Genomic DNA, 26,606 nt, shown 5'->3' with positions numbered 1-26,606 from the left:
TAGGGAAAGGAATAAACAAGGTTGCCATATTTGTCATATAAATTAGCTAAGGTGTATTAAGCACTTAAAAGCTGTCCACAAATGGTATACATACATACATACATACATACATACATACATACATACACACATACACATACACACATATGTATACACACATGGGAAGAAACCCGAATATGCTAAGACCTTCATACCTGTACCCATGAAAATCTACGAAAACATATACATACATATATATGTATCACATGTTTATATATATATATATACACACACACACACACACACACATACAGTGGTACCTCAAGATACGAACCCCTCGTCTTACGAACAACCCGAGATACGAACCCGGGGTTCTTAAAATTTTTGCCTCTTCTTACGAACTTTTTTCGTGTTACGAATGCCAAACCCGAACTTCCGGGTTCGGCGTTCGGGGGGCTGCTGGGAAGCCCCGCAGCCCGGCTGTCACCTTTTAAAACAGCTGGGGGGGGCTTCCTAGCAGCCTCCCAAAGCCGAACCCGGATGTTCGGGTTTGGCGTTCGGCTTCGAGAGGCTGCTGGGAAGCCCCCCGGCTGTTTTAAAAGGTGACAGCCGGCGGCGGGGCTTCTCGGCGGCGGCGGCACGTTCGTAAGACGGAAAACGTTCGGGTTCGGGAGGCCACTTTGGGGTTTTGTCTGGGAGGGAGGGCAGGAGGTCCAGCGCTGGGGGAGGGAGTCAGGAAGGTCCTCTTGCTCTCCCCCCCAGCGAAAAACACAAAGACGGTCTGCCGCCGCATGACAGGCAGGGCGGAGCAGCCTGGAGCAAAGGGAGTCTGAAACCGCGGCTTCAGCTTCCCATTGCTCCGCGGGTGGCGGCAGACCGCCTTTGCATTTTTGGCTGGGGGGGGAAGCAGGAGGCGCAGGATCGGGCCGGCGGTGGGCGTGGGGCGAGGCAGCAGGTCTGCATCCTGTGTGGGCGGGCGGCGGGCGAGGAGGTGCGGCCGAGCGGGCCCGGCTCAGGATCCGGCTAGACCTCCAGTGAGGACAGGGCGGGCAGCGGCTGGGCGCGGCGGCGAGGGTGCCTCCGACTTGGGGCTGGCGGCGCCCGACACAGCGGGGAACATCAGCGCAGGAGGCAGGAGAGGATTGGGCGAAGTGAGGAGAACCGCCGCTGTCGTCACCATGCCCGGCTTGGCTTCCCTGGCCACCGCAAGCAACGCACGCTGTGATCTTCCGGGCCGGCGAGGGTCAGCGATGGAAGGTGGCCGCCTGGCCCGGGACGCTCGGCCGAAATGGGCCGGGGCTGGAGCCGCTGAGACTCGCCAGCCCGGAAGATCGTGGTGCCTCGCCGGCCCGCCAGCCCGCGGCACATGGTGCCTGTGGCGGCCAGGGAACCCAAGCTGGCATGGCGACGGTGGTGGCGCTGCTGCTCCGGTTGTCCGGTCCTCTCCTGCCTCCCGCGGAGGCGCAGGATTGGGCCGGCGGCGGGCACGGGGTGAGGCAATAGGTCTGCATCCTGGGCGGGCAGCGGGCGAAGAGGGAAGCCAAGCCGGGCGTGGCGGCGACAGCGGAGGTTCTGCTCACTTCGCCCGGTCCTCTCCTGCCTCCCACGCTGATGTTCCCAGCTGCGTCGGGCGCCGCCAGTCCCGAGTCGGACGCACCATCGCCGCAGCGCCCAGCTGGTGCCCGCCCCGTCCTCACTGGAGGTCTAGCCGGAGCCTGAGCCGGGCCCGCTCGGCCACGCCTCCTCGCCCGCCGCCCACCCGCCTGCCCAGGATGCAGACCTGCTGCCTCGCCCTGCGCCTGCCGCCGGCCCGATCCTGCTTCTGGGCTGGCAACGTCTCCGGCTGCTTAGCTTCTCCTCTCCAGCCCGAAGCCGAAAGAAAAATGTGGAGCTGGTGAACAAAGGGCAGAACTTTCGGCTTCTGGATGGATGGGAGGAGCTAAGCGGCCGGAGGAATCAATGTAAGAAGCCGCTGGGCTGGCAACATCTCCGGCTGCTTAGCCCCTCCTGTCCAGCCCGAAGCCGAAAGAAAAACGTGGAGCTGGTGAACAAAGGGCAGAACTTTCAGCTTCTGGATGGATGGGAGGAGCTAAGCGGCCGGAGGAATCAATGTAAGAAGCCGCTGGGCTGGCAACATCTCCGGCTGCTTAGCCCCTCCTGTCCAGCCCCAAGCCGAAAGAAAAACGTGGAGGCTGGTGAACAAAGGGCAGAACTTTCGGCTTCTGGGTGGATGGGAGGAGCTAAGCGCCTGTCGGAGAGCTTCCTGGGCAGGAAAGCTCGCGAATCCAACAAGGACGAAAGCCAGGAAGCTCTCCGAGCTTGGGAAGGAGCCCACCTCCCGGAGAGCTTCCTGGCTTTCGTTCTTGTTGGATTCGCGAGCTTTCATGCCCAGGAAGCTCTCCAAGCTCGGGAAGGAGCCCACGGTCAGTCAGCTGCGGGCGGGAGGAAGGCAAATGCTCCTCTTTGTTGCGCTGCCGCCAGCATGGCCTGGCTGGCAGCGGAAGATGTAACAGAGCCCACGGGGCTGGGCTCCGCTCCCCCTCTTACCAGCCCAGCAGGCAGCCGCCGCGGAGCACAGCCATGTGGGCTCCATTCTGTTCCCTGCCGGCCCGATTGAGGGGCCGTCGGTCTCCGCCACGGAGCACAGCCCCGTGGGCTCCGTTACATCTTCCGCTGCCAGCCAGCCCATGCTGGCGGCAGCGCAACAAAGAGAGACATTCGCTTTCCTCCCGCCCACAGCCAACTGACCGTGGGGTCATTCCCGAGCTCGGAGAGCTTCCTGGGCATGAAAGCTCGCGAATCCAACAAGGACGAAAGCCGAGAAGCTCTCCGAGCTCGGGAAGGAGCCCATGGTCAGTCAGCTGCGGGCGGGAGGAAGGCGAATGCTCCTCTTTGTTGCGCTGCTGCCAGCCAGGCCATGCTGGCGGCAGCGCAACAAAGAGGAGCATTCGCCTTCCTCCCGCCCGCAGCTGACTGACCATGGGCTCCTTCCCGAGCTCGGAGAGCTTCTCGGCTTTCGTCCTTGTTGGATTCGCGAGCTTTCATGCCCAGGAAGCTCTCCGAGCTCGGGACTGAGGCTGGGCTCCGCTCCCCCTTTTACCAGCCCAGCAGGCAGCCGCCGCGGAGCACAGCCATGTGGGCTCCGTTCTGTTCCCTGCCAGCCCGATTGAGGGGCTGGCGGTCTCCGCCACGGAGCCCGGCCCCGTGGGCTCCGTTACATCTTCCACTGCCAGCCAGGCCATGCTGGCGGCAGCGCAACAAAGAGAGGCATTCGCCTTCCTCCCACCCGCAGCCGACTGACCGTGGGCTCCTTCCCGAGCTCGGAGAGCTTCCTGGCTTTCGTCCTTGTTGGATTCGCGAGCTTTCATGCCCAGGAAGCTCTCCGAGCTCGGGAAGGAGCCCACGGTCAGTCGGCTGCGGGCGGGAGGAAGGCGAATGCCTCTCTTTGTTGCGCTGCCGCCAGCATGGCCTGGCTGGCAGCGGAAGATGTAACAGAGCCCACGGGGCAGGGCTCCGTGACTGGGACCACCGGCCTGCCTAGCGGGCTGGGAGGGAGGCGGAATACGGGAGGAAGAGGAGGAGGAGGGAGGAAGGAGAGAGAGAGAGGGAAGCCGCCCGGCTGTTTTAAAAGGTGACAGCCGGGCGGCAGCGTTTTTTTGCGGCTTTTTTTTTTTGGGTTGCACGGATTAATTGACTTTACATTGTTTCCTATGGGAAACAATGTTTCATCTTATGAAACTTTCGGCTTACGAACCTCCCCCTGGAACCAATTAGGTTCGTCCTCGTCATACAAACTTTTCGAGATACAAACCTGGGGTTTAAGATTTATTTGCCTCTTCTTCCAAACTATTTTCACCTTACAAACCCAAGCCACCGCCACTGGGATGCCCTGCCTCTGTTGTTGTGCTGTTGGGATTCCCTTGAGGCTCCCCTCCATGGGAAACACCACCTCCGGACTTCTGTGTTTTTGCGATGCTGCAGGGGAATCCCAGCAGCGCAAAAATGGGCGCTTCACTGGCAATGGAAGTCCGGAGGTGGGATTTCGAGGACTTCTGTGTTTTTGTGATGCTGCAATTTCGCTGAGGCTCCCCTCACTGGAAACCCCACCTCTGGACCTCCGTTGCCAGCGAAGCACCCGTTTTTGCGCTGCTGGGATTCCCCTGCAGCATCACAAAAACACAGAAGTCCGGAGGTGGGGTTTCCCATGGAGGAGAGCCTCGAAGGAATCCCAGCAGCGCAAAAACGGGTGCTTCAGCTGGCAAAAGGGGTGAGTTTTGGGCTTGCACACATTAATCGCTTTTCCATTGATTCCTATGGGAAACATTATTTTGTCTTACAAACTTTTCACCTTACAAACCTCATCCCAGAACCAATGAAGTATACATATACCTATCTTGCTATGATGAAGGCACATATTTGCGACAACTGATCATGCTCTCTTATATCTAAACTACTGCAACACAGTCAACACGGGACTGAAGATGACTTGAAAATTCTAATGGTCCCCAAAAGCAGATTTAAGTATGCAACACTAATAATACATTCACTGGTTACTGATTTGCCATATAATTCAATTCAAAATATTTAATGTTCTCTATATGCGAATACACCTATCTGTCTCTATAATATTTGATCAATTAGTATACAAATTTAGGAAGCCTGATGCTTTTTAGATTCCATTTAAGTTTCAGAAAAAATACTTATGTTACTTGTAAATTAACCCAAATGGCAATATATATCATTTATTTATTTATTATGTGGATTGTAATAAGAAATGGCAGGAACTTTAATTTACAATTTATTGATTTTGGAACATAAAGGAAATTTATAAGCAGCTTAATTCTTTACACTGAATGAGTTGGATGATAAAAATATTAAATAATTGAGAATATTACAAAAATTAATGTGTATGGTAATAACTGAATTATGTTCAGCCATTGCTGTTCCAGTCCAAAAATAACATAATTGGCAGAAATATATCTGGGTAATAAAGGAAAAAATAACTATATGCCTGTTTCTGAAAGGCTTAAACCACTTTATGATTTAGGTTACAAATAAATCAGGTTCTATGGCAAACACAGATAAATACTGAAACTCATAGATAGACCCCAATCTATCTGTCAATTAGAGCATACCAATCTCCGAGTGTTCAGAGAGGGGCGGCATACAAATCTAATACATTATTATTATTATTATTATTATTATTATTATTATTATTATTATTAATAATAATAATAATTATTATTATTATTATCTGTCAATTAGACCCCAATCGAGCTGTCAATTAGAGCATACTTTATTAAACTTCAGATAGTTTGCTAGTAGTAGCATAGGTTGGTTTTGCCTCATAATGACACTCTTAGTAAACAAAATCTTGGTACTTTCAGTATGATTGTATGCAGACATAAAAACACTCTGTTTACTATTATAGAACTTCATATTTTTCTCATTAAGAACTGGTCCAGAGAAAACTTCATTCCTGGAATAAATAGTTCAGATTGGAAGATTATTATGTACCTAATCTTTTCTTTTAACAGTTCTGCCTAAGTCTCATAAAACCAAACTGGCAGAATTCTAGTTTCCTATCTCGTTAGCTGGCACAGCAAAGCTCACCCTGGTCTGAATCACTGCCTTCTCAACCTCTGGGCCCAATTTATTTCTCAAGAGCTCTAGTATTTTGTAAACTAGCACTGCAACAGTCATGCCAAGTGTGTATACTCCTGTTCAGTTTGGGGATTTTTCAGATTCTGATTCAGAAAGTGGTTATGAATTAGTGGTAGGGCCTGATTTAGAGGCAGAAGAAGTAGGAAACCAACCACAGGATATTTCTATGGGTTCAGATTCAAGTGAAGGAGAAGCAGATGCTAGATGGGTAAATCCTTATTTCAGAGGCTTGCAGAGGTGAAGAGAGCAAGTGTCAGGGAAGAAATATTAAGGAGATGAATGGGTTAATTAATTAAGTAATTAATTTGTCATGTCCGGGTGTCAGCGGAAGAGAGGAGTTGAGTCGTCAATCTGCCATTAAGAAATATGGAGGTTTTTTCAAGCAACTCCGAATGTAAGCTATGCTTTGTGTGCTTTTAATTGCAGGTTTTATGACTCTGGGTTAACTCTGACTAGCCATAAATCTTAGAATGACTTGTGGAATGTTTTAATGGTTTTGATGTTGCCTTGCATACCGATGTTTAAGATAAGAGATTAGCACTGCGTGCCGAGATGATTCAGTGTGGAACAAAGGAAAGAAAAATAAAGGTGACGTGGTGTTTTACAAATATATGCATTTAGCAATCCTTTATTCCAATTATCAGTGGCCTTAGCCAGAGATCAGAACACCAAGGAACAGTGATTGTTGTTGCTTCATAAAATGTTATAGTAAGAAAGAAGAATAAGAAGATTCAGATTCAGTAACTGATCTGTTCTCAAATGAAAATAGGCATTGCACTCTGACAATCATTAGGTGCCCAGATCACTGCAACCTAAGCAGTTAAATCACTATTTTTTCCCAGTTGGAGGATCTTGGGAGGGTTAAAAGATCATATAAAGTGATACCGTATTTTTCAGGGTATAAAGCGCACCATTTTCCCCTTAAGAGGGTGGAAATACTGGTGCATCGTTTACACCAAATACAGCCATTTTTGGCATCCCAAAACCCTGCCCCCAATCCCAAAGCTCCGCCCCCAAAATGCTCCCAATTTTTGGGGAAAAATGGGCAAAAATATTGCTGTGTCCCAAGGTCATGTGTGATCAACCTTTGCAAGTCCCAAGGTCATGTGACCATCTCACAAGCAAAATCAATTGGAAAGCCATATTTACTTAACAACCAGGCTACTAACTTATCAGTTGCAGTGATTAATTTAACAACTGTAGTAAGAATGGTCGTAAAATGGAGCAAAACTCACTTAACAAATGTCTCAACAACAGAAATTAGAACTCTGGGTTAGTTTGTTCGATGATTTGTTTTCTTGGCTGTGTTGCACCAAAGTTCAAAAGTGTTAATACTTTTCTATCCTGCTTCTTGAAAGTCCAATGCTTGTTTCCATAGGTGGTCAAAGAGAAAACTGTTGTCTGCACAATTAAAAACTAAATATTTTCAAAGCTTTTTTTCCTGGATTCTTTTTGGTGATTGGAAGAAAATAAGTAGAGTAAAATGAAAAATAAAATAAAATTGCTGAATTTGATTGTAAGTGGGCTTCAAGATTCTGATCAAAAGATTCTGCAATGCTTGCTAATTCTCCTGAGCTCCTTAGGGAAACTCCTTCTTAAAAATTTAAAATATAAATACTGGTCTTTAAAGTCTCAAAGTAATTCCCCATTGTTTTTCTTGACAATATCTGTAAGCATCTTTGTGTATTTCAAAGTAGAAGTGCTTAGAATTGCTTTAAGTCAATAAATAGAAAGCAACAACAGGACTCCTGTCTATCCTCTATCTATATACTTGTTTTGGTAGCATTATGGAAAGGATACACTACTGTAATCTTCCAGGATGGGTTCTCTTCTTTTTTTTTTCAACCTTGCAGTCTAGCCAGTAGGTTTGGTTTTCCCAGGTTGTTCTCCATCAAATTTTAGCCAGCCCTGAATTTCTTTGACTGCCAAGATCAGACAGGTTGGTGCCACTGAAACTGTACATTGAGAATTATCCCTGAGGAAAAAAATATTATTTTTGTAATATATCTACCAGTCAAAAGTATATCAATTTTAAAAAAATAAAATCAACTATTTGCATTGTTGTTATTGTGTAAGAGACTGAAATTCTCTTCTGATTTCAATAGTTTTCTTAATTCAGAATATACTGTAGGCCTGGCAGTTATAGTCATGAAATCATCATGTCTGAATACAGGAGAATTAAGTGATGTTTTATGAAACTATTTAGACAAGGTATTTGCTATATAGTGAGGACCTCTAGAGCTTATGAGAGCTAACTGCAGAAAAAGCAAAGAAAATCTTGACTTTAAAACAGTTGAGGTTGTAAGAAATTAGATGGAGATTTCACCTGTGTATATGATTATATCTCCAGCCAAGTATAGAAAATGTTAAATTAATGGGGATATGCATATTACCATTAGAGTACCCACAACAAGAAAAAAACTCCAGAAACCTTTAAATCTCCATTTCATTATTAATTCCTTCACATGCTCCAAAGACTCATTGTATAGTTACAAGACTATTCACATCTGCCTGTTTTAATCATAGCATTCCACAAAGATGCTCATCCCTCATGAGAATCCCTCATGTAAACAAAGTCTTAATGCTAGGATGCTGTAGCTGCTGTTTCTAAGTTTATTAGATCAAGCTGCAGAGTAGTACAAATTTTCCCCCTTGCAGTCAGGCAAGCCACTTTTAAAAAGGCAGCTTGACAGCCCTTTGAATTTTTTGGTCGCGCCATGTCCAATCAGTGCCCGGCATGAACATTTAGAGTATGTCCCCCTGGACATAACAAAAAGCATCTACTTTCTTGTTTTATTTATTTTATTTATTTGTCAAACATGTTTGGAATAATAGTAATTTGTATAAACAAAAGTAAAAAGTAATGATAAAATAGCACAATAGGACAGTTGTACAGGACGGTAGGCACAGTAGTGCGCTTATCCACGCTACTTACAGACTTCTTAGAAACCGGGAGAGGTCAACTGTCGACAATCTAAGGTTAAAAATTTTTGGGAAGAAACCAGAGTCAAGTAGTGCATTCCAGGCATTGATCACTCTATTGCTGAAGTCGTATTTTCTGCAGTCGAGTTTGGAGTGGTTTACATTTAGTTTGAATTTATTACGTGTTTGTGCATTGCTGCAGTTGAAGGTGAAGCAGTCATTAACAGGAAGGACATTTTGGTATATGATTTTATGCTATCTTTAGATCAGATTGGAGGCGATGTAGTTGTTCAAAAGGATTTTTGTATGAGATAAGAAAATTAGGTTTAGCCAATTTAATCAAAACCCAAATGGGTGTAATTTGACATGTGATCTCACTTACTGTCCAATATCCTAGGTAAGGTTTTGTAAAATATTTGAAAAAGATGATTCACAAGTAAATATGTGTAGCAAAGCACTTCTCTTCCTGTGGTTTGCATATGCATGTACAGAAAATACTTCTGAGTGCCAGCAGATTCCAGTGGCCATGAATATATGCCAATCCTAATGAAAACAATTTTGAAATCGTTTGACAAACTTTGCAAAAGACATTTCTGCTTTAACACCCGAAAAAAAGGTGCTTTATTTGAACTAAGGTGCTTTGCTTAGTATTTCTTTCAATGCTCTGCAAAGTACTAATTTATAGGAAAAATTAATATCTTCAATGCTAGCAGAAATATTATAAAAATATTTATAAGAATTAACAATTCAGTTTGTATTCTTCCTTTAATCATAATTTCCATACTTTAGGAAATGCTACGTTCATTTCCTGCAGTAGTTCCATAAGTAAAAATTTTCAGATGTGTCAATGTGCCAGAAAAGAACATTGTTTCTGACCATTCATCAAGATCTGTTATCTTATCGAAATGATGGACTTCATCTAATTTCAAAAACCTAAATTTCTGGTTTCAGAAGTGCAGCACATCTAGAGTCTCAGCTTCAGATCTAATACAAATAACCAACATTATTAAAATACAGTAAAAGTTATTAAAATGTATTTCACTGGTTCAGTATTTTGAGGAGAAACAAAATTAGATTTCTCTATGAAAATGGCTTCTCTATTCTCAGAGATTAGCTGTATTGTAAGTAGATTTTTACTTGAGCTAACACTTTATAATTTATATAAAACTTCAAAAGGTTACAAGTAAGTGTTTTAATGCTATAAGTACAAGAATAGGTTATGTTTTACATAGCTATCTGTTTTTACAAAAAGAGCAACTGAGAGAAGGAACAGTGGGGATTGGATTAATGGTTCATAGAGAATATAATCGCTGGGCATAAAGATGTCTTGGCAGAAGTAACAGCTTTCCTCCCAGGAAGGAATATTTGTATCATAAATATAAATATTATATCATATTCAATAGATTATCTTAGGCCTAGTGATTAAGGCTCCAGGCTAGAAACCAAGAGATTTTGAGTTCTAGTTTTGCCTTAACCATGAAAGCCAGTTTTGGGCTTTTAATCCATCTCACAGGGCTGTTGGGGGGGAAATAGGATGTTGTATATTTTTGCTACCTTGAATTAATCAGAACACTAATAAATGTGGATATAAATACATAAAAACGTGAATTAAATTTGGAAAGATAATTTTTAAAGATCAATAATGTTGGGTGGAGATGAGATAAAGGCCTCTTGTGTATTATTATAGTATTGATCCAGGAGAATTTCATTGTTGCTATCTAAAAATAGGCCTAAAGTTCAATCATACATTTTCCTAATCCAGTATCAGACACCAATATACCCCTCTGAAAAAAAGATGACATAACTGTGACAATATGGCTGAATTCACAGTTGTAACAAATCATTATTCCTTCAACCATGGTTTATTAAATAAGCCGGAATTGGTTGTCTGCAGAAGCCATTCTTTATACATCATAATAACCGGCCCATTTTATAGACAAAACCAAATAACTTAGTACATTATATAATTCAGATATTGTACCAATTATATGGTGCAATATAAACCAATTTATTTTTTATGAAACAATACAGTATCTGAATACTCCTTACATTAGAAATTTTGACAATTAAATAATCAATCTGTCAGCTCTGACATCTTTCCTATGCTTCGCTAAGATTGCTGGCACCCTGCCATAAACTGAGGAAGGGGCAAAGGAATTTGGGGACATTGCGACCTAGGAAAGAATGTGAAACCATTTCAAGATGCACTTGACATCACAGCAAAAGCAAAACATCACACCAGGATGGTGTTGGACACCGATAGTCTGGTCAAGGGGACAAGGGCCATGAAGGAGGAAAACTTGCAACTTTATGTAGGAATACTTTTACTACAACCATTAGACCTTAGTAAAAGAGCCTCCATTCAATCAAATGGAGTTGAGGGTCTTTCTTTCCTAGGGATCTAGCTGGGGCAGGTCTGGTAAAATCTACTGTTAAATATATTTGTGAATTTTTCTTTCATAAAGACCTAGCTAACAACAGAATTGAATAACTGCCTCCAACCATTATTTAACAATCCAAAAGATTTTCACATTTGTAAAATCTATAATGATTTATTTCATACATAATAACTTATATTGAATATTATATTTCTTCTGCCTTAGAAAAAGAGAAATCATGTTACAATGAAAAAATATGGCTCTATACATTGCATAACATGTAAAGGTTTTCTTAAAGGGCCATGTATAGAATTCTTGCCTTGATGCTTATTATGTTAACTTGGTAATTATCCTAATACTGCTTACTTTTAGTGATTGGGCTTATCAAACTCTACCAGATGACAAGAGTGAGCTGTATATGAGTAAGCTCCACTATGACACTTTATATAAAATTTGTTTTTGGAAGATTAGGATTTCCCCCCATATAATTTAACTGTGAATTGAGGATTTGACTTAATTTTGCTGATAAGAGTAGAAGTTTTGAAAAGAAGCCAAAGGATCCATATGGATGAAGACACACGAGAAGTCTGAATATTTTCAAAGAATAGCAACAACTTGAGAAAGACGCCTGCTGAATTTAACATCTAATGTGGTGTAGAGGCCATGTGAAGGTTATGTCCAGCAAACTGCCTACCTCTAACAGGCGTCTCATACCTACATGATCTCACCCAGTTCACATAGCCATAATGATTTAGGACATTATCCCTGACTGGTACGTGATCTCATCTAGGTTGTAACAACAGGATGTTCTTAAGGATTGGAGGGGAGAATTCATCAATAAAAATGCTGTTACTTTCTTCTACCTTTTGCTGCTTGGAAAATTGTATAGAAAGCAATAAACACTGCGAAGGCAGTCAGGCATCTTAGCATCCTGCAATGCCTTGTCTTTAACTCCATTAATGGGGATGGCCTATCCAGTTTCTATTTTATCTGGGGAACACCTGGCTGACAGGAACGGAGGCGAGGTGAGATTCATCAAACAGAAATACACTTTATTTCAATTCAGCACCACAGGCAGTAACAAAAGAAACAAACAGCAACGTGCTGGGTAACAGCTCCTTTTATACTCAAGCTGTCAAACTAGAACTAATCAGGATGCCCCATTTTCCCGCTTGCCAATCAGGCTCAACTTGCAGCCATCTAGGGTTTTGGAAGAGTCATAAGTCTGAAGACTTTATACCTCTCACCTACCTGATGGTGCATGCATAGTGAGCAAGGTATGATGGTTAACGTCAACTCTGCCCTGACTGCCTCAGTTCAAGGGCAGAGGCTGAAGAGGGAGAAGCTGGTTCTGGGTCCTCTGGAACTCCCTGCGACCTGGTTGAGGATTCACTTAGGGACGATGGTAGCGCTGGGACAGTTGAGTCATCTGGCAAGGTAGGTGATGGGGCCTACTTGGGGACTGACTGCAGCAGGAGGTTAGACTTGGTGGCCTGGGCTCTGGAGTGGGTGGAAATTCCTGTGTCTTTCTAAAACTCTAATGACAGCTTCTGAAGAAGTAGTAGACATTAATGTTAGCTCAATATACTTTTAATAGTATATCTACTAAATGTTTTACTTTCTTTACAAAAGGGATTATATACAATATCTTATTTCCTATATTGTAAAATGTGAATACCCATTTGAACAAAAATTACAATTATATATTGTTTTAAAATAATGCAAACTTACCTAATATAAACTGCTTGAAAAAGCATAAGCCAATCCATTATTTTTTATCATCATAGAGCACACTGTAGTTGCATTAAATTATCAAATGCTGCGTATTTACCATGGCTTGCTTGTAACTCTAAGCTAGGATTTTTTTGCCTATAACTAAAGGGAACACTCAAATAACATATCCTAGATCTGAATGAATGAAATACAGTGGTACCTCTACTTACAAATGCCCCTCCTGATGAACTTTTGGAGATACGAACCGGGTGTTCAAGATTTTTTCCCCTCTACTCATGAACCATTTTCCACTTACGAACCCTTGCTTCTCTCTCGGCTGCTGCTGCTGCGAGCAGCGGCCAAAACAAGTGCTTTTAAGTTTGCAGGCTCTGATGATCGCAAGGGAACTGGAGCCAGGCTTTGCCATGCAGGGTCTCCACCCCCACATCCTTCTGCTAGAAAACAGTGCATCTGTGGAGCTCTCCCCAGCCACCCAAAATCCAAGGGGGGATTTCAGATGGGAGATCGGGTGACACAAATGGCAGGTGAAGGGAATTTCAGATGGGAGATCGGGCGAAGCAAGTGGCAGGCGAGGGGGATTTAAGATGGGAGGCTACTTGCCTCACCTGATCTCCCATCCAAAATCTCCCCTTGCCTGCCGCTTCCTTCGCCCCACCTTGCTGCCAAAATCCCCCCTCACCTGCCGCTTGCTTCACCCGATCGTCCATCCAAAATCCCCCCTTGCCTTCTGCTTCCTTCGCCCCATCTCGCTGCCAAAATCACCTACCACCCGCCGCTTCCTTCGCCGCCCGATCTCGCTTCCAAAATCACCTCTTGCTCGCCGCTTCCTCCACCCATGACTTTTTTTTTAAGCCTTAAAGTTTTGGATTTTCCTAATGGTTTTGCATGCATTATTTGTTTTTACATTGATTTGTATGGGAAAAATTGCTTCTACTTATAAACGTTTCTACTTAAGAACCTGCTCACAGAACGAATTAAGTTCGTAAGTATAGGTACCACTGTATTCTCGTTGAATACTTGGAGTTATATTTTGTTGTTTAAGTGTTCCCTTTATTTTTTTGAGCAGTGTATATGTATATATGTATGTATGCATGCATGCATGCAAGTTCAAATCCCAGTGGGCTAGCTGATGATGCCAGAATAAGGCTGAAATAGACCTATCCTAATCTCCCTTAATTTTCAAATTCAGCAAAAACATGTGACATATGTATACATATGTATATATATTATATAAATGTATCCTAATGTAGTTCATAAAATCATATACCAAAATGTATATGAAGTAGTCAATGACTATTTTACCTTCAACCGCAGAAATACACGAGCACGTAATAGATTCAAACTAAATATAAACCGCTCCAAACTCGATTGCAGAAAATATGACTTCAGCAATAGAGTGATCAATTCAATGCCTGGAATGCACTACCTTACTCTGTGATTTCCACTGTGTCTACCGTCCCTGTCCTACTGTCCTTCTTTATGGCTACCTTTTAACTTATGTTTATACAAACTACAGTTGTACCTCTACTTAAGAACACCTCTACTTAAGAACTTTTCTAGATAAGAACCCGGTGTTCAAGGGTTTTTTGCCTCTACTTAAGAACCATTTTCTACTTAAGAACCTGAGCCCAGAAAAATTTCCCAGGAAATTTGAGAGCAGCACGAAGGCCCGGTCAGTTTCCTGCCATTCGCCCATTAATCCCAGCCATCTCGAGCTGCCTTTCGGTGGTGCTTAATGCTTTGGCAGTCCAGAGCGAACAAAGCATTTTTCTTTCTCTTCATGCTTGGACAAGGAATAAACATCTGCCAGCGCCAAGAGAAAAGAAATGCTTCCTTCGCTCTAGGCAGACAAGGAGTCACCACAGCGAAGGAGTTGGCTACAAAGCCAGCCAGCAAGAAGAGCAGGGAGCCCTTCAGCATGGGAAGGAAGAGGCAGCAGGTAGCAGCAGCAGCAGCCAGTGTATGGGAGGCAGTCTCGTGCCTGCTGTATGGGAGATGTGTGCTCCTCCTCGCTATCTCAGAGTCCTTTTTTTTTTTTAAGCCTTAAGGTTTTGGATTTTTTTTATTCCCCTCACCTCACCTTCTTCCTTTGGCAGCGACTGTCCTCCTCTTCTTCCTCCTCCCACCCAAATTCCGAACGTTTATTTTTTTCCTAATGGGTTTGCACACATTATTTGCTTTTACACTGATTCCTATGTGAAAAAGTGCTTCTACTTAAGAACGTTCCTACTTAAGAACCTGGTCACTGAACGAATTAAGTTCTTAAGTAGAGGCACCGCTGTACTACTATCCTATACATGTTTTGACAAATAAATAAAATAAAATAAATACATTTCAATGTAACCCTCTTGTAGGATAAAAACAGATTATACATAATAAGATGCTTTTTACACAGAAGGAAACTAATGTATTCTGTCGGGGTTGACTTTAATCTGGCATAATGCATTTGGACCGAGCGCTCAGAACAAAAAATTACGTCAAGTAAGAGCAAATGCTACAATTTAAAGAATGATTAAAATTTAAAAAAATTATAATCGGAAAAAAAAAGCCGTACGTGGGCTTTTTCAGAATCACGCCCTCATGCTAGTAAGGGCGTTGCCAACAACTCGCCCAGCGCGGCCCATCTGCTAGTGCAATTAAAGCGTCACTCCTACGAGTTAACTCTGCGCAAAATTACAAAAGAAGGGGTAGAACAAACCCCAGCGCGCTCCAACCAATCAACGCTCACTGCAGCATTTTTACACCCGCCTTGGCATCTGCACTGCGCCTTTAAAGATAGAAGAAGAAAAAGAAAATCATTAAGTTGTGCCTCGGTCTGAATGCCCGTTAAAAATTCCAAGCAGTTCTGGCACTGAACTCCTAAGATCTGAGCACGCTCACTATTCTCGGGAGTAAAGTGGAAAGCTAGTCCTCCTGTTGTAGTAAATAAAAACAAAAAGCAACCTTATGTTACCAGCTGTAGCTCGTCCTTTCATTTTTGGTGATCATAATCTGAGGCATTTACGAACTACCGCTCCCAGAAAACGCTTCACGGGTTTTCTTATCAGCGCCAGGAAGGCGCGTCCTGCGAGGCATGCTGGGAAGGATAGTTTTAATGGCTGTATGCTTTGCTCTGTGTGGCACTTCCATTTTCCGAGCTGTTCTTGCGAGCGCCGCGATTTCGACGGGAACATGGGGGCGTGTATGTTGCTTTAGTTGAAGAAGTGGGGGCTGAAATGGAAACCCAGTTGTGATTTTCCCTTGAGCTGTGGACGCACACGAGATAAGTCCTTAAAATAGGAAGGAGTCTCTTGGAAATCTCAGAGGGAGAACTGCTGCTGCTTTGGTTTGTCTGAAGGTACCCTCCTCACTCAGCACCATGCTGTTTCCCACTTGCGGGCTTTCACGTCAAGGTGAAACAACCTTTTCGATCTGTTTTCTGAGTAGTGGCAATGGTTTGGGGTGTTGAAACTTTCCCCTTTGCTGTGATTTTGGCAAAAAAAAATTAAATTCAGGGCGATATAACTTAAAAAGAATATAAAACACCTCTCTTATTCTCTTTCTCCCTCTTGTTAACGAATATCATTTAATTCACATCAAATCGCTTGTGCCAGTTGTAAGTATGTTTGTTCGGGAGAAAAGAGGAGAAAGGGAAGTTCTCAAGTTACAGAGCGCAGTTTCTCGACTCTCGAATTGGGAGTTTGATTCAAATGTCATCAAACAACAATGAAAATGAACAGAGTTCTGATCTTGGGAGACCAAAATTCATGGGAATAAATAAGATAATTAAACAATTGGTGAAAAAAAGTAACAGACATTTGGGAATGGGGTTTGGGTGGCCATCAGAAAGGATTTCTCACATGCATAAGTGCATAAGGGGTGGGCATAAGTGCACCAGGGTGCCTACTGCCCCTGACTTAATGTTCCCTTTTATCCGTATTCATTTCATGTATTCAAATATGTTTATACATATATATTATCTTATAGGTGTTTGACAAATTAAATAAGTAAACCCCAAGTTTCTTTTTCCTTTCCCCCTATTGGTCAGAAATAAAATTAGGGCAAAGGTTACTGTCTAATACTGTAAATACTGTAGTCTTGTTTGAACATAGGTCAGTCTTGTGGAACAACATATTAGTAGATCTTATGCATTCATAATAATGTAAATAACACGAATGAATTGCAAAACAGAAACTTGCATAAAAGGTAATAAACATGAAACCTGAATATGCTAGTGAGAGGAAAGAATCTGTTTGGAGGAACTCCAAGATGATATCTTTCTATTCTCAAATTCTTCTGATTTCTGTTCAAACTACAGTACTATTTGGTTTAGTTTAGATCATTTTTAGAAATAAGAGCATTGTAAATTAGGACTTGCAGAGAATATTTTACAGCTGTCAGAGAACTGACAGCTAGTCCTTGCTAGGCTGCTTCCCAGTTACTTATTGTCTTCCTGTGGATTTCCTTGTGTGTCATCTGCTATTCTGTTGTCCAGGCTTTCTTAGTGCCATTCCCTCAAACTTATTTTATCCCCTTCAAAGTTATTGATCCTGGCATGCACTGGCCAAGCCAACACAGCTCAACTTTTTTTCTTTTCTTTACAGTAAAGAAAATGTTGAGAGGTAGGCAAACTAAAATTCTCCCCGATGATAATAGAAATGCCCATCAGAGTAGTTATGCACTCTCTCTTTTTGCCATCCATCAAATAATAAAATATGGGATAGGATCAGCTACTACCTGCATCCTCTGATTGTTGGGAGTGGAATGTAGTCATTACTATTCTAGGTACGTTAATTACAGGGCAAGAAAAATGTACCGTCTGGGCTATTTGCAACCCATGAGTTTCTTTTGGACACTTGGCAATTGGCATGTATTTACAATGATTGCAGCATCCCAGAGTCATGTGATCACTATTTATGACCTTCCCAGCCAGTCTCTGACAAGCAAAGTCAATGGTAGAAATTGGATTTGCTTAATGGCTATATGATTCACTGCAGTGAATCACTTAACAGTTATGGCAAAAAAGTTGTCAAATCAGATTTACCAATTGCCTCAGCAGCAGAAATTCTAAGTCGCCCCAAGTCTTCGGAGAAGAGCGCCCTGAGTCTTCGTAGAAGAGCGGCATACAAATCTAATAAATAATTATAAATAATAATAAGTCCAATTGTGATTTTATATCAATGTTTCCTGATGAAGTGGACAAGGCCATTAGAGCTGTGAGTTCTGCCACCTGCTTACTGGATCCCTGTCCCTCTTGGTTGGTTTCGGCCAGCCGAGAGGTGACACGGAGCTGGGTCCAGGAGATTGTAAATGCTTCTTTGGGGAGGGGGTCCTTCCCGGCTCCCTACAAGGAGGCACTTGTGCACCCCCTCCTCAAGAAGCCTTCCCTGGACCCAGTCGTGCTTAATAACTACCGTCAAGTCTCCAACCTCCCCTTTATGGGGAAGGTTGTTGAGAAGGTGGTGGCACTCCAACTCCAGCGGTCCTTGGAAGAAGCCGATTATCTAGGCCCTCAACAGTCAGGATTCAGGCCCAACTACAGCACGGAAACTGCTTTGGTCACGCTGATGGATGATGTCTGGCGGGCCCGGGACAGGGGCTTGTCCTCTGTCCTGGTGCTTCTTGACCTTTCAGCAGCTTTCGATACCATCAACCATGGTATCCTTCTGCGCCAGCTGGAAGGGTTGGGGGAGGAAGGCACTGTTCTTCAGTGGTTCTTCTCCTACCTCTCCGGTCGGTCGCAGTCGGTGTTAGTAGGGGGTCAGAGGTCGACCTCTAGGTCTCTCCCTTGAGGGGTGCCTCAGGAGTCGGTCTTCTCCCCCCTGCTATTTAATATCTACATGAAACCACTGGGTGAGATCATCCAAGGGCATGGGGTGAGGTATCAGTGCGCTGATGATACCCAGCTGTACATCTCCACCTCATGTCCAGTCAGTGAAGCAGTGGAAGTGATGTGCCGGTGCCTGGAGGCTGTTGGCGTCTGGATGGATGTCAACAGGTTCAAACTCAACCCTGACAAGACGGAGTGGCTGTGGGTTTTGCCTCCCAAGGACAATTCCATCTGTCCGTCCATCAACCTGGGGGGTGGTTATTGACCCCCTCGGAGAGGGTCCACAGCTCACATTAGAGAACCATCTTTCAGCTGTGGCGAGGAGGGCGTTTGGACAGGGAGTCACAGTGGCTCATGCCCTCATCACCTCGAGGTTCAACTACGGCAATGCTCTCTACATGGGGCTACCTTTGAAGAGTGTTCGGAAACTTCAGATTGTGCAGAACGTGGCTGCGAGAGCTATCATGGGCATTCCCAGATATGCCCATGTTTCATCATCACTCCGCAGCCTACACTGGCTGCCGATCAATTTCCAGTCACAATTCAAAGTGTTAGTTATGCCCTATAAAGCCCTTCATGGCATCGGACCAGAATACCTCCAGGTCCGCCTGCTGCTGCACGAATCCCAGCGACTGATTAGGTCCCACAGAGTTGGCCTTCTCCAGGTCCTGTCGACGAAACAATGCCATCTGGCGGGACCCAGGGGAAGAGCCTTCTCTGTGGTGACCCCGGCCCTCTGGAATCAGCTCCCTCCGGAGATTAGGACTGCCCCACCCTCCTTGCCTTTTGCAAACTTTTGCAAACTCATCTATGTCGCCAGGCATGGAGGAATTGATATATCCTTAGCTGCCTTGACTTTATGTATGGTATGTTTGGGTTGTATGACTTTTTAATAGGGTTTTTTTAAAAACTGTTTTTAACATTGGATTTGTATATGATGTTTTATTTGTTGTGAGCCGCCCTGAGTCCTAGGAAAGGGGTGGCATACAAATCTAATAAATTATTTTTTATTATTATTATTATTATTATTATTATTATTATTATTATTCCTGTAATTGTAATCCACCCAGATTCATTTGGAGTTAAGCAATCTATAAATCAAAATAATTGTCCATAAACAGAAAATGTCTGTTATAGCTGATATCAACAATTAATCTAGCTGCCTCAGTCTTTAAAGTACTACTTAATATAGGGATTCTGACAAAAAAGCAACATAAAAGATTGCTATCAAAATGAAAAGTATCAGTCACTACTTCTACTAATGCTACTTTATGATGCAGAAATATATTAACAAATAACAGAGATTCAAATGTTATGGCAAAATACTAAATGAAACAAAGAATGGTACTGTGAATACATGGTACTATAAGAAATTCAGAAAAGTTTGTACACACGTGCTGCATAGTATTTTTAATTAATCTGGAAAACATACTCTTTAGGTTGGAAAAGATAGCATTTAATTGCAAAGAAAATTGACTGAAGCCTGAGGAAGGTTGGCAAAACACAGATTCAAACTAATAGAAATGAAACAATAGGCCATAACAAACAAAAATGAAGAAAAAAAGGCTAGATGCCATTAGCAAACCCATAGCACCTACAGCTCTCTACTGATGACATTGTGAGTCACTTACCAGTTATAAATTAAGGGCCTCAAGAACAGATCTAATGGTTCACTGCAATAAGCAACATAAGCAATGCAACAATACATTTTTAAGAATATGCTACAGTAGATGCTATCTAGAGGTCAATGATAGAATAGAAATCAGTGAATTATAGAATGAGATACAGATTATTTATTCAGTATGATAACATTGTTTAACCAGAAGTATCAGAAGTGAGACTAAACTTCTCATGTGATATTTTACTTAGTGACTATGTTGCTTAGGGAGATGTTGGTCCCAACTGTGATTACCGAAAGAAGACAGCATGTATACTTTCTCATATAATAGTGGAGTGTTCAAGCACTTATCAAATCTAAACAATCATTAAAATAAAAATTGTTTATAAAATAAGTGTTGTTGTTTTACTCCAGCACTTCATCTTCTGTATGCCTTTAAGTCTGCAAGAAAAAACAGTCTTCTACCTTTATATGCGGCAAGATGGACTTCTGGTTCCACAGTTCCTCGTATCACCACTCACTATACTATTCACTCCCGGGAGAAAGACAAACGGTGGGAAGGTAAGTGGCAATGCTTAAATCTATATGTATAAAAGCCAAATACCACTCACGCATCACCTTGAAATCTCCAGAACCATAAAACCTACAAACTTGAAACCTGGCACATATGTTCCTCTTAGCTTCTAGGTGCTCACTAAGAAAGGATTTTTTGAAATGACCATTAGATCATTTGTTAATTCTTATATTATTATTAACATGCTCTGATGCTAAGAGGTTGGACGTTCTACTCCCTCTCCCCATCTAAAAAGAACTCTCTTCCAACTGCCATTGGGCATCGCCAGCACAACACTCATCTGGCCTGCAGTCTGAGAGTTTAGACATTCTACTCCATGCTAAGGAGTTAGACGTTCTACTCCCACCTGAAAAGTCTGATGTTATCCCTTTACTAAACTGGGTGCGGGTGTGTTCAACGTATAACTACTCATTAATTTTCAAGCTTTTTTATCAAGTCTAAATCAGTTTCGTAGTGAAGCACAGGTATCCAGTTACTAATAATACATCTATGCTTTTTCCCTAATCAAAGAGTACCTCAGAAGTGGAAAAACAAATATATGTGATGTATGTATGGCTAATTATAAAAGTTGTCCTCAACTTACAATCACAGTTGGGACTGAAACTTCTGTTATTAAGCAATGTGGTCATTGAGTGAATCACACCCAATTTTATGACCTGGTTGCCGTGGTTGTTAAGTGAATAACTACAGCAGTTATGTGAATCGTGGTGGTTAATCAATTCCAAGTTCCTCCATTGAGAAACTTTGCTTGTTGGCATATATTAATAGCTTATCTTTATTTTGACACAGAGGGAATTAAAATTTAATATGATTTTCCTGAGATAAGGTAGAAAACATTTACAATAATTAGAGTGTCACTGTGACTCTGAAAGTAAGCGTAGGTTTGCAGAAATGTAAATCTATTTTGTTTGAAGTTGTATTTTGGACTCTATAATTATGAATCTTATTAGCCTTTAAGTTATTGTCCTAGATTCCTCCCGTAACATGTTTTATGGTCTGTAAATGATTTACTTTTACATTCAACATAAAAAAGGTTTTAGAACCTATAGTACAGTGGCACCTCTACTTAAGAACTTTTCTAGATAAGAACTGGGTGTTCAAGATTTTTTTTGCCTCTACTTAACTATTTTCTATTTAAGAATCCGAGCCCCGAAAAATTTCCCAGGAAATTTGAGAGCGGCCCAGAGGCCCGGCCAGTTTCCTGCCATTCCACCTTTAATCCTGGCCATCTCGGGCTTTTCTGGGCTGCCAGAAGAGCCTTTCAGTGGTGCTTAAGAAGGCTTTGGCAGTCCAGAGCGAACAAAACATTTTCCTTTCTCTGGGCGCTTGGAGAGGGGATAAACATCTGCCAGCGGCCAGAGAAAAGAAACGCTCCCTTCGCTCTGGGCAGCAACTGTCCTCCTCTCCTTCCTCTTCCTCCCACCCAAATTCTGAGCTTTTATTTCTTTCCTAATGGGTTTACACGCATTATTTGTTTTTACATTGATTCCTATGGGAAAAATTGCTTCTTCTTACAAACTTTTCTACTTAAGAACCTGGTCACGGAACGAATTAAGTTCTTAAATAGAGGTACTTTGTAAATTTTGCTAAATTGAGCAGGACAATTGTAATAGATAGATGTAGCCACTTAATAATTCTCCAGCAAGAGGAAACAAAAGTTCTGGTGTGCATCTATCTTCTTTTAGTTCATTGCATGAATTTGCTATTAATATCTTAGGTCAAGCAGAATGGAACAATTTATTTTAATTTAACACCCTATCTGATTATTTTATTTTCCTATATGAAAGGGACAAGCATGGAAAGATTTGCAGAAGAAGCTGATGTTGTTATAGTTGGAGCAGGTCCTGCAGGACTTTCTGCAGCTATTCGCCTCAAGCAGTTAGCTAGCGAGCATGGCAAAGAAATCCGTGTATGCCTGGTGGAGAAGGCTGCTCAGATTGGTGCACATACCCTCTCTGGAGCTTGTCTTGAGCCTCGTGCCTTGGAAGAACTTTTTCCAGATTGGAAAGAGCGAGGAGTAAGTTTACCTGTTCTAGTTCATCTCTACTTAATATTATTTACAAAACAAATTATTATTATTATTATTATTATTATTATTATTATTATTATTATTATTATTATTAATTAGATTTTTATGCTGCCCAATCCCGAGGAACTCATGGCAGCTTACAACAGTGCAAATACAAGACAGTAATAGAAGTCAGATATAAATGTTAAAACGATAAAAAAACCATTTAAAAAACCCTCAAGTCAATTCGATCAAACAACATACAGACAGACAGAGGTTGCATTCACGGCCCCCAGGCCTGCCAGCAAAGCCAGGTCCTCACAGCCTTTCAGAAAGCCAGTAGAGTGGGAGCAGTACAAACATTGGGGCGGGGAGAGTTGGTTCCATAGAGCTGGGGCAGCCACAGAGAAGTCCCTCCTCGCGGTCCCACCAACTACATTGTTTAGTTGATGGGACCTGGAGAAAGCCAACTGTGTTTGTTCTTTTTGGTCTCTAGGAGGTATGTGGCAGGAGACGGTCCCATAGATTAATAATTTGAAGGTTAATTATTAGATTAACATATTTTGAATACCGAGAATAAGTATTTGAGATCAATTATCAGATCAATTCAAATAACATTTTTTTAGCTAACTACCTTCAGTAGTAGGTCTTCAGTGGTGGGATAAAAATGACACTTTAGTTTGATATCTTCCTGTTTGTTTAGACAGGTGCATTTTTACATTCCATAACTTTTTATTTTAACAGAATATGAAATGTTCCCATTTAAATAATGTCTGTAATGATCAAAATATTTAAATGATTTTAAAGACATTGAATGTTTCTTCATTAAAACCATGATAATTTCATTTCTTTTCCTAAGGCTCCGCTACATACTTCTGTAACAGAAGACAGATTTGGAATCTTAACAAAGAACTATAGAATTCCAGTTCCCATTCTTCCAGGTACTGTTGAATACAAACTATTTTAACACAAATTGCCTTTTTGAATTGGGATGCAAAATATTCACCTGAATTCTTCCTTTGCTCAAGAAAATAGTACATCTGGTCCTGGATTTATGACCATAATTGACCCCAAAATTTCTGTTGCTAAGTAAGACATTTATTAAGTGAGTTTGCCCTATTTTATGAGCTTTCTTGCCACAGTTATTAAGTGAATCACTACAGTTAGGTGAATCTGGCTTTCCCATAGATGTTGTTCATCAGAAGTTGCAAAAGGTGATCACATGAATCTAGGACACTGCAACTGTCAGAAATATGAGTCATTTGCCAAGCATCTGAATTTTGGTGGCTTGATAAGGGGGCTGCTGCAACTGTCATAAAACACATTTTTCACTGCTATTGTAAGTTTGAATTGGTCACTAAATGAACTGTTGTAAGTTGAGGACTATCTGTAATGTGACTGTATTGACAGTGTTGTATTACTATATTTATAAAACGTTAATGAAGACAATCTACTTGACATTTCTAGCATATCAGAATTTTTCTTAGGTGACAAGGTAAATGTTTTTTTCATCATAAATGTCAGCTTAGAGCAGAGTTTTCTCCAGGTACTGCTTGCTTACCAATGGTAATTGGAACTGGGAACTCCATCAAGTGATGTAATTGCAGTCTTGTGACTGCACTGGCTTGAGAACAGCAGTTCTGAAAATCCTAGTTGACACTGGGCAAACCCCTTGCAGCTGCAGAATCCCATGGTCACATGATCCTCATTTGCAACCTTCTACAGCTTCCCCAGCGTCCCATGTTGCAAACAGTGCAACGTTGTAATTGCGAGCTGTATGCCAAGTGCCCCCATGTGACTGCAGGGTATGACAACCACAATTATAAGTATTTCTCATTGAGTACAGTCGTTACTTTGAATGGTTATTGAATGAGCGGTTGTTAAATGAGGATTAGCTAGAATACTTCTGCAGGACAGCTTTATGGCAAAAGATAAACTTTAAACTAATTTGCTAATAAAAGCATTTCTGATATATTTTTTTAAACTAGGCCTTCCCATGGTTAATCATGGGAATTACATAGTTCGTCTAGGACATTTTGTGAGCTGGTTGGGTGAACAAGCAGAAGCACTTGGTGTTGAAGTCTATCCAGGGTATGCTGCAGCTGAGGTAATAACATACTTTATATACAGATATGAAATTTCTTGAACTTGCTGTACATTTCATACACTATCTGAAATGAATCAGTATTTTGTGTTATTTGAAGAATTTAGAGTTCTTCTGAATCTTAGAAAATCAATAATTATGATATGTTGAAATGATACCTATTTGATGTTATTATAGATTCTTTTCAATGAAGATGGAAGCGTGAAAGGAATTGCCACAAATGATGTTGGCATCCAAAAAGATGGTGCACCTAAGGTAAATGTTAAATTTCTTAACACATTTACTGTAACATATGTTTGATACCATTTGACTTTTGTAAAAAGTGATTAGGTATTATTGTAAAAAGTTATTTCAATATTTTAAAAAGTGATTAATGCCAAGTTTGAGGAGCAGCTTTAGGCCTTTTAATTTAATATTAGTTTTAAATCATGACAGTAAATATCAAGTGTAGAGATCAGCAATGTCACTGCTGATTTTATGTGTTTGTTGTTTTAGGATATCCCCTTGATTTGCCCAAAATACAAACCTCAAGTCAAAACCCAGTAATTTTTAAAATACTTTAATTATTATTGAGTGGATATCTTGGAACCCATTTCATTCTTTCATACACCAACTTCCTGCAATGACTGATTTTTCTGGAGCAATATATAAAACTGTCTGTGGCACAAAGAATACATGTGTATTTATGACTATACATAAAATTAAAACATACATTACATAATGATATTATATGTTTTATTGTTGTAGGGTACTTTTGAGAGAGGTCTAGAGTTGCATGCCAAAATCACAATGTTTGCAGAAGGTTGTCATGGTCATCTGGCAAAACAATTGTACAACAAATATAATCTGAGGGAGAATTGTGAACCGCAGACTTATGGCATTGGACTTAAAGAGGTATGCTATTTTATACACCTGTAACTATAATTCTTATTCTATTAATCTTGCAGATGGTATGTAAGTATGGTACATAAGTATAAAAGGAAGTATTTTTCTTTAGGTGAAACACTTTTGTTCTTTGCTAGTTCAGGGTGCTATTGCAATATACTGTACTATATGATAATAACATCCAGATTTCCTATTTGTACATGTCCTACTTGCTCATTTGCACATTTACCAAATTCCTCTAATCTTATTTGATAGCTCAGTTATTCAATCAGAATTATAAAGTGATTGTCAACTATTGTGGTTTCAAATACAAAACCTTTATTTAAAAATTTGTAAAGTTCAAGCTGTTAATTTTTTTTCTTCATTATGCAAAATTGTCAGTGGTATATTTTTCAGTGGTATACTTACAGAATATTATGAATTTCATAATACAATTTTGATATTCTAGCTGTGGCTTATTGATGAAAGTAAATGGAAACCAGGAAAAGTGGAGCATACTGTTGGCTGGCCTTTGGACAGACATACATATGGAGGATCATTTCTTTATCATCTAAATGAGGGTGAACCATTAGTAGCTGTTGGATTTGTAGTAAGTGTAAATATTTATTGTAATATCGAAATAAAACTAGTTTCTTTGCAAACCAAAGCAATATGTTCTACATAAAAGCATTTGGGTCTCTAATGGACAACTCATTTTATTCAGTATTATACTTTAAATATATTTAAATGTTTGACTCATGATTGCAATGTAGATGTTTATTATGTTTATTATTATATATTGCATGTTAAATTATATTGATTATAACCTACCTTGCAGTATTGAAAAGTTTTAAATTAAAAAAAATCTTAAAATACAGTAACAAAGATTTTGAAAAATGAACAGAAATACAAGATTCAACCCTTGAAATCAGATGGATGGATGGATGATCTG

General features: G+C 41.4%; 1 protein-coding gene and 1 long non-coding RNA gene across 2 annotated transcripts in view; one reads left to right on the top strand and one right to left on the bottom strand.

The window, feature by feature from the left end:
* Positions 1 to 5,240: 5,240 nt before the first annotated feature.
* LOC139170298 (uncharacterized) lies at positions 5,241 to 15,729 on the bottom strand. Its single transcript, XR_011559589.1, has 4 exons — positions 15,621 to 15,729; positions 15,376 to 15,444; positions 12,195 to 12,493; positions 5,241 to 7,618 (listed from the first exon to the last, which is right to left on the bottom strand). It is a non-coding gene; the product is annotated as an uncharacterized lncRNA (long non-coding RNA).
* Positions 15,730 to 15,739: 10 nt separating this feature from the next.
* The window catches only part of ETFDH (electron transfer flavoprotein dehydrogenase), a 23,332-nt gene continuing 12,465 nt past the window's right edge, over positions 15,740 to 26,606 (top strand). The window contains exons 1-8 of the mRNA XM_070757293.1: positions 15,740 to 16,069; positions 20,519 to 20,665; positions 22,466 to 22,695; positions 23,546 to 23,627; positions 24,675 to 24,793; positions 24,968 to 25,045; positions 25,538 to 25,684; positions 26,124 to 26,264. Of these exons, the coding sequence (XP_070613394.1) occupies positions 16,036 to 16,069; positions 20,519 to 20,665; positions 22,466 to 22,695; positions 23,546 to 23,627; positions 24,675 to 24,793; positions 24,968 to 25,045; positions 25,538 to 25,684; positions 26,124 to 26,264 (978 nt within the window). The 5' untranslated portion in view covers positions 15,740 to 16,035. The remainder of the gene's footprint in view (positions 16,070 to 20,518; positions 20,666 to 22,465; positions 22,696 to 23,545; positions 23,628 to 24,674; positions 24,794 to 24,967; positions 25,046 to 25,537; positions 25,685 to 26,123; positions 26,265 to 26,606) is intronic.

The sequence above is a fragment of the Erythrolamprus reginae genome, chromosome 7 (genome assembly GCF_031021105.1).
Source record: "Erythrolamprus reginae isolate rEryReg1 chromosome 7, rEryReg1.hap1, whole genome shotgun sequence".
NCBI classification, from domain to species: domain Eukaryota; kingdom Metazoa; phylum Chordata; class Lepidosauria; order Squamata; family Dipsadidae; genus Erythrolamprus; species Erythrolamprus reginae.
This window is presented reverse-complemented; position numbering and strand designations above follow the sequence as displayed.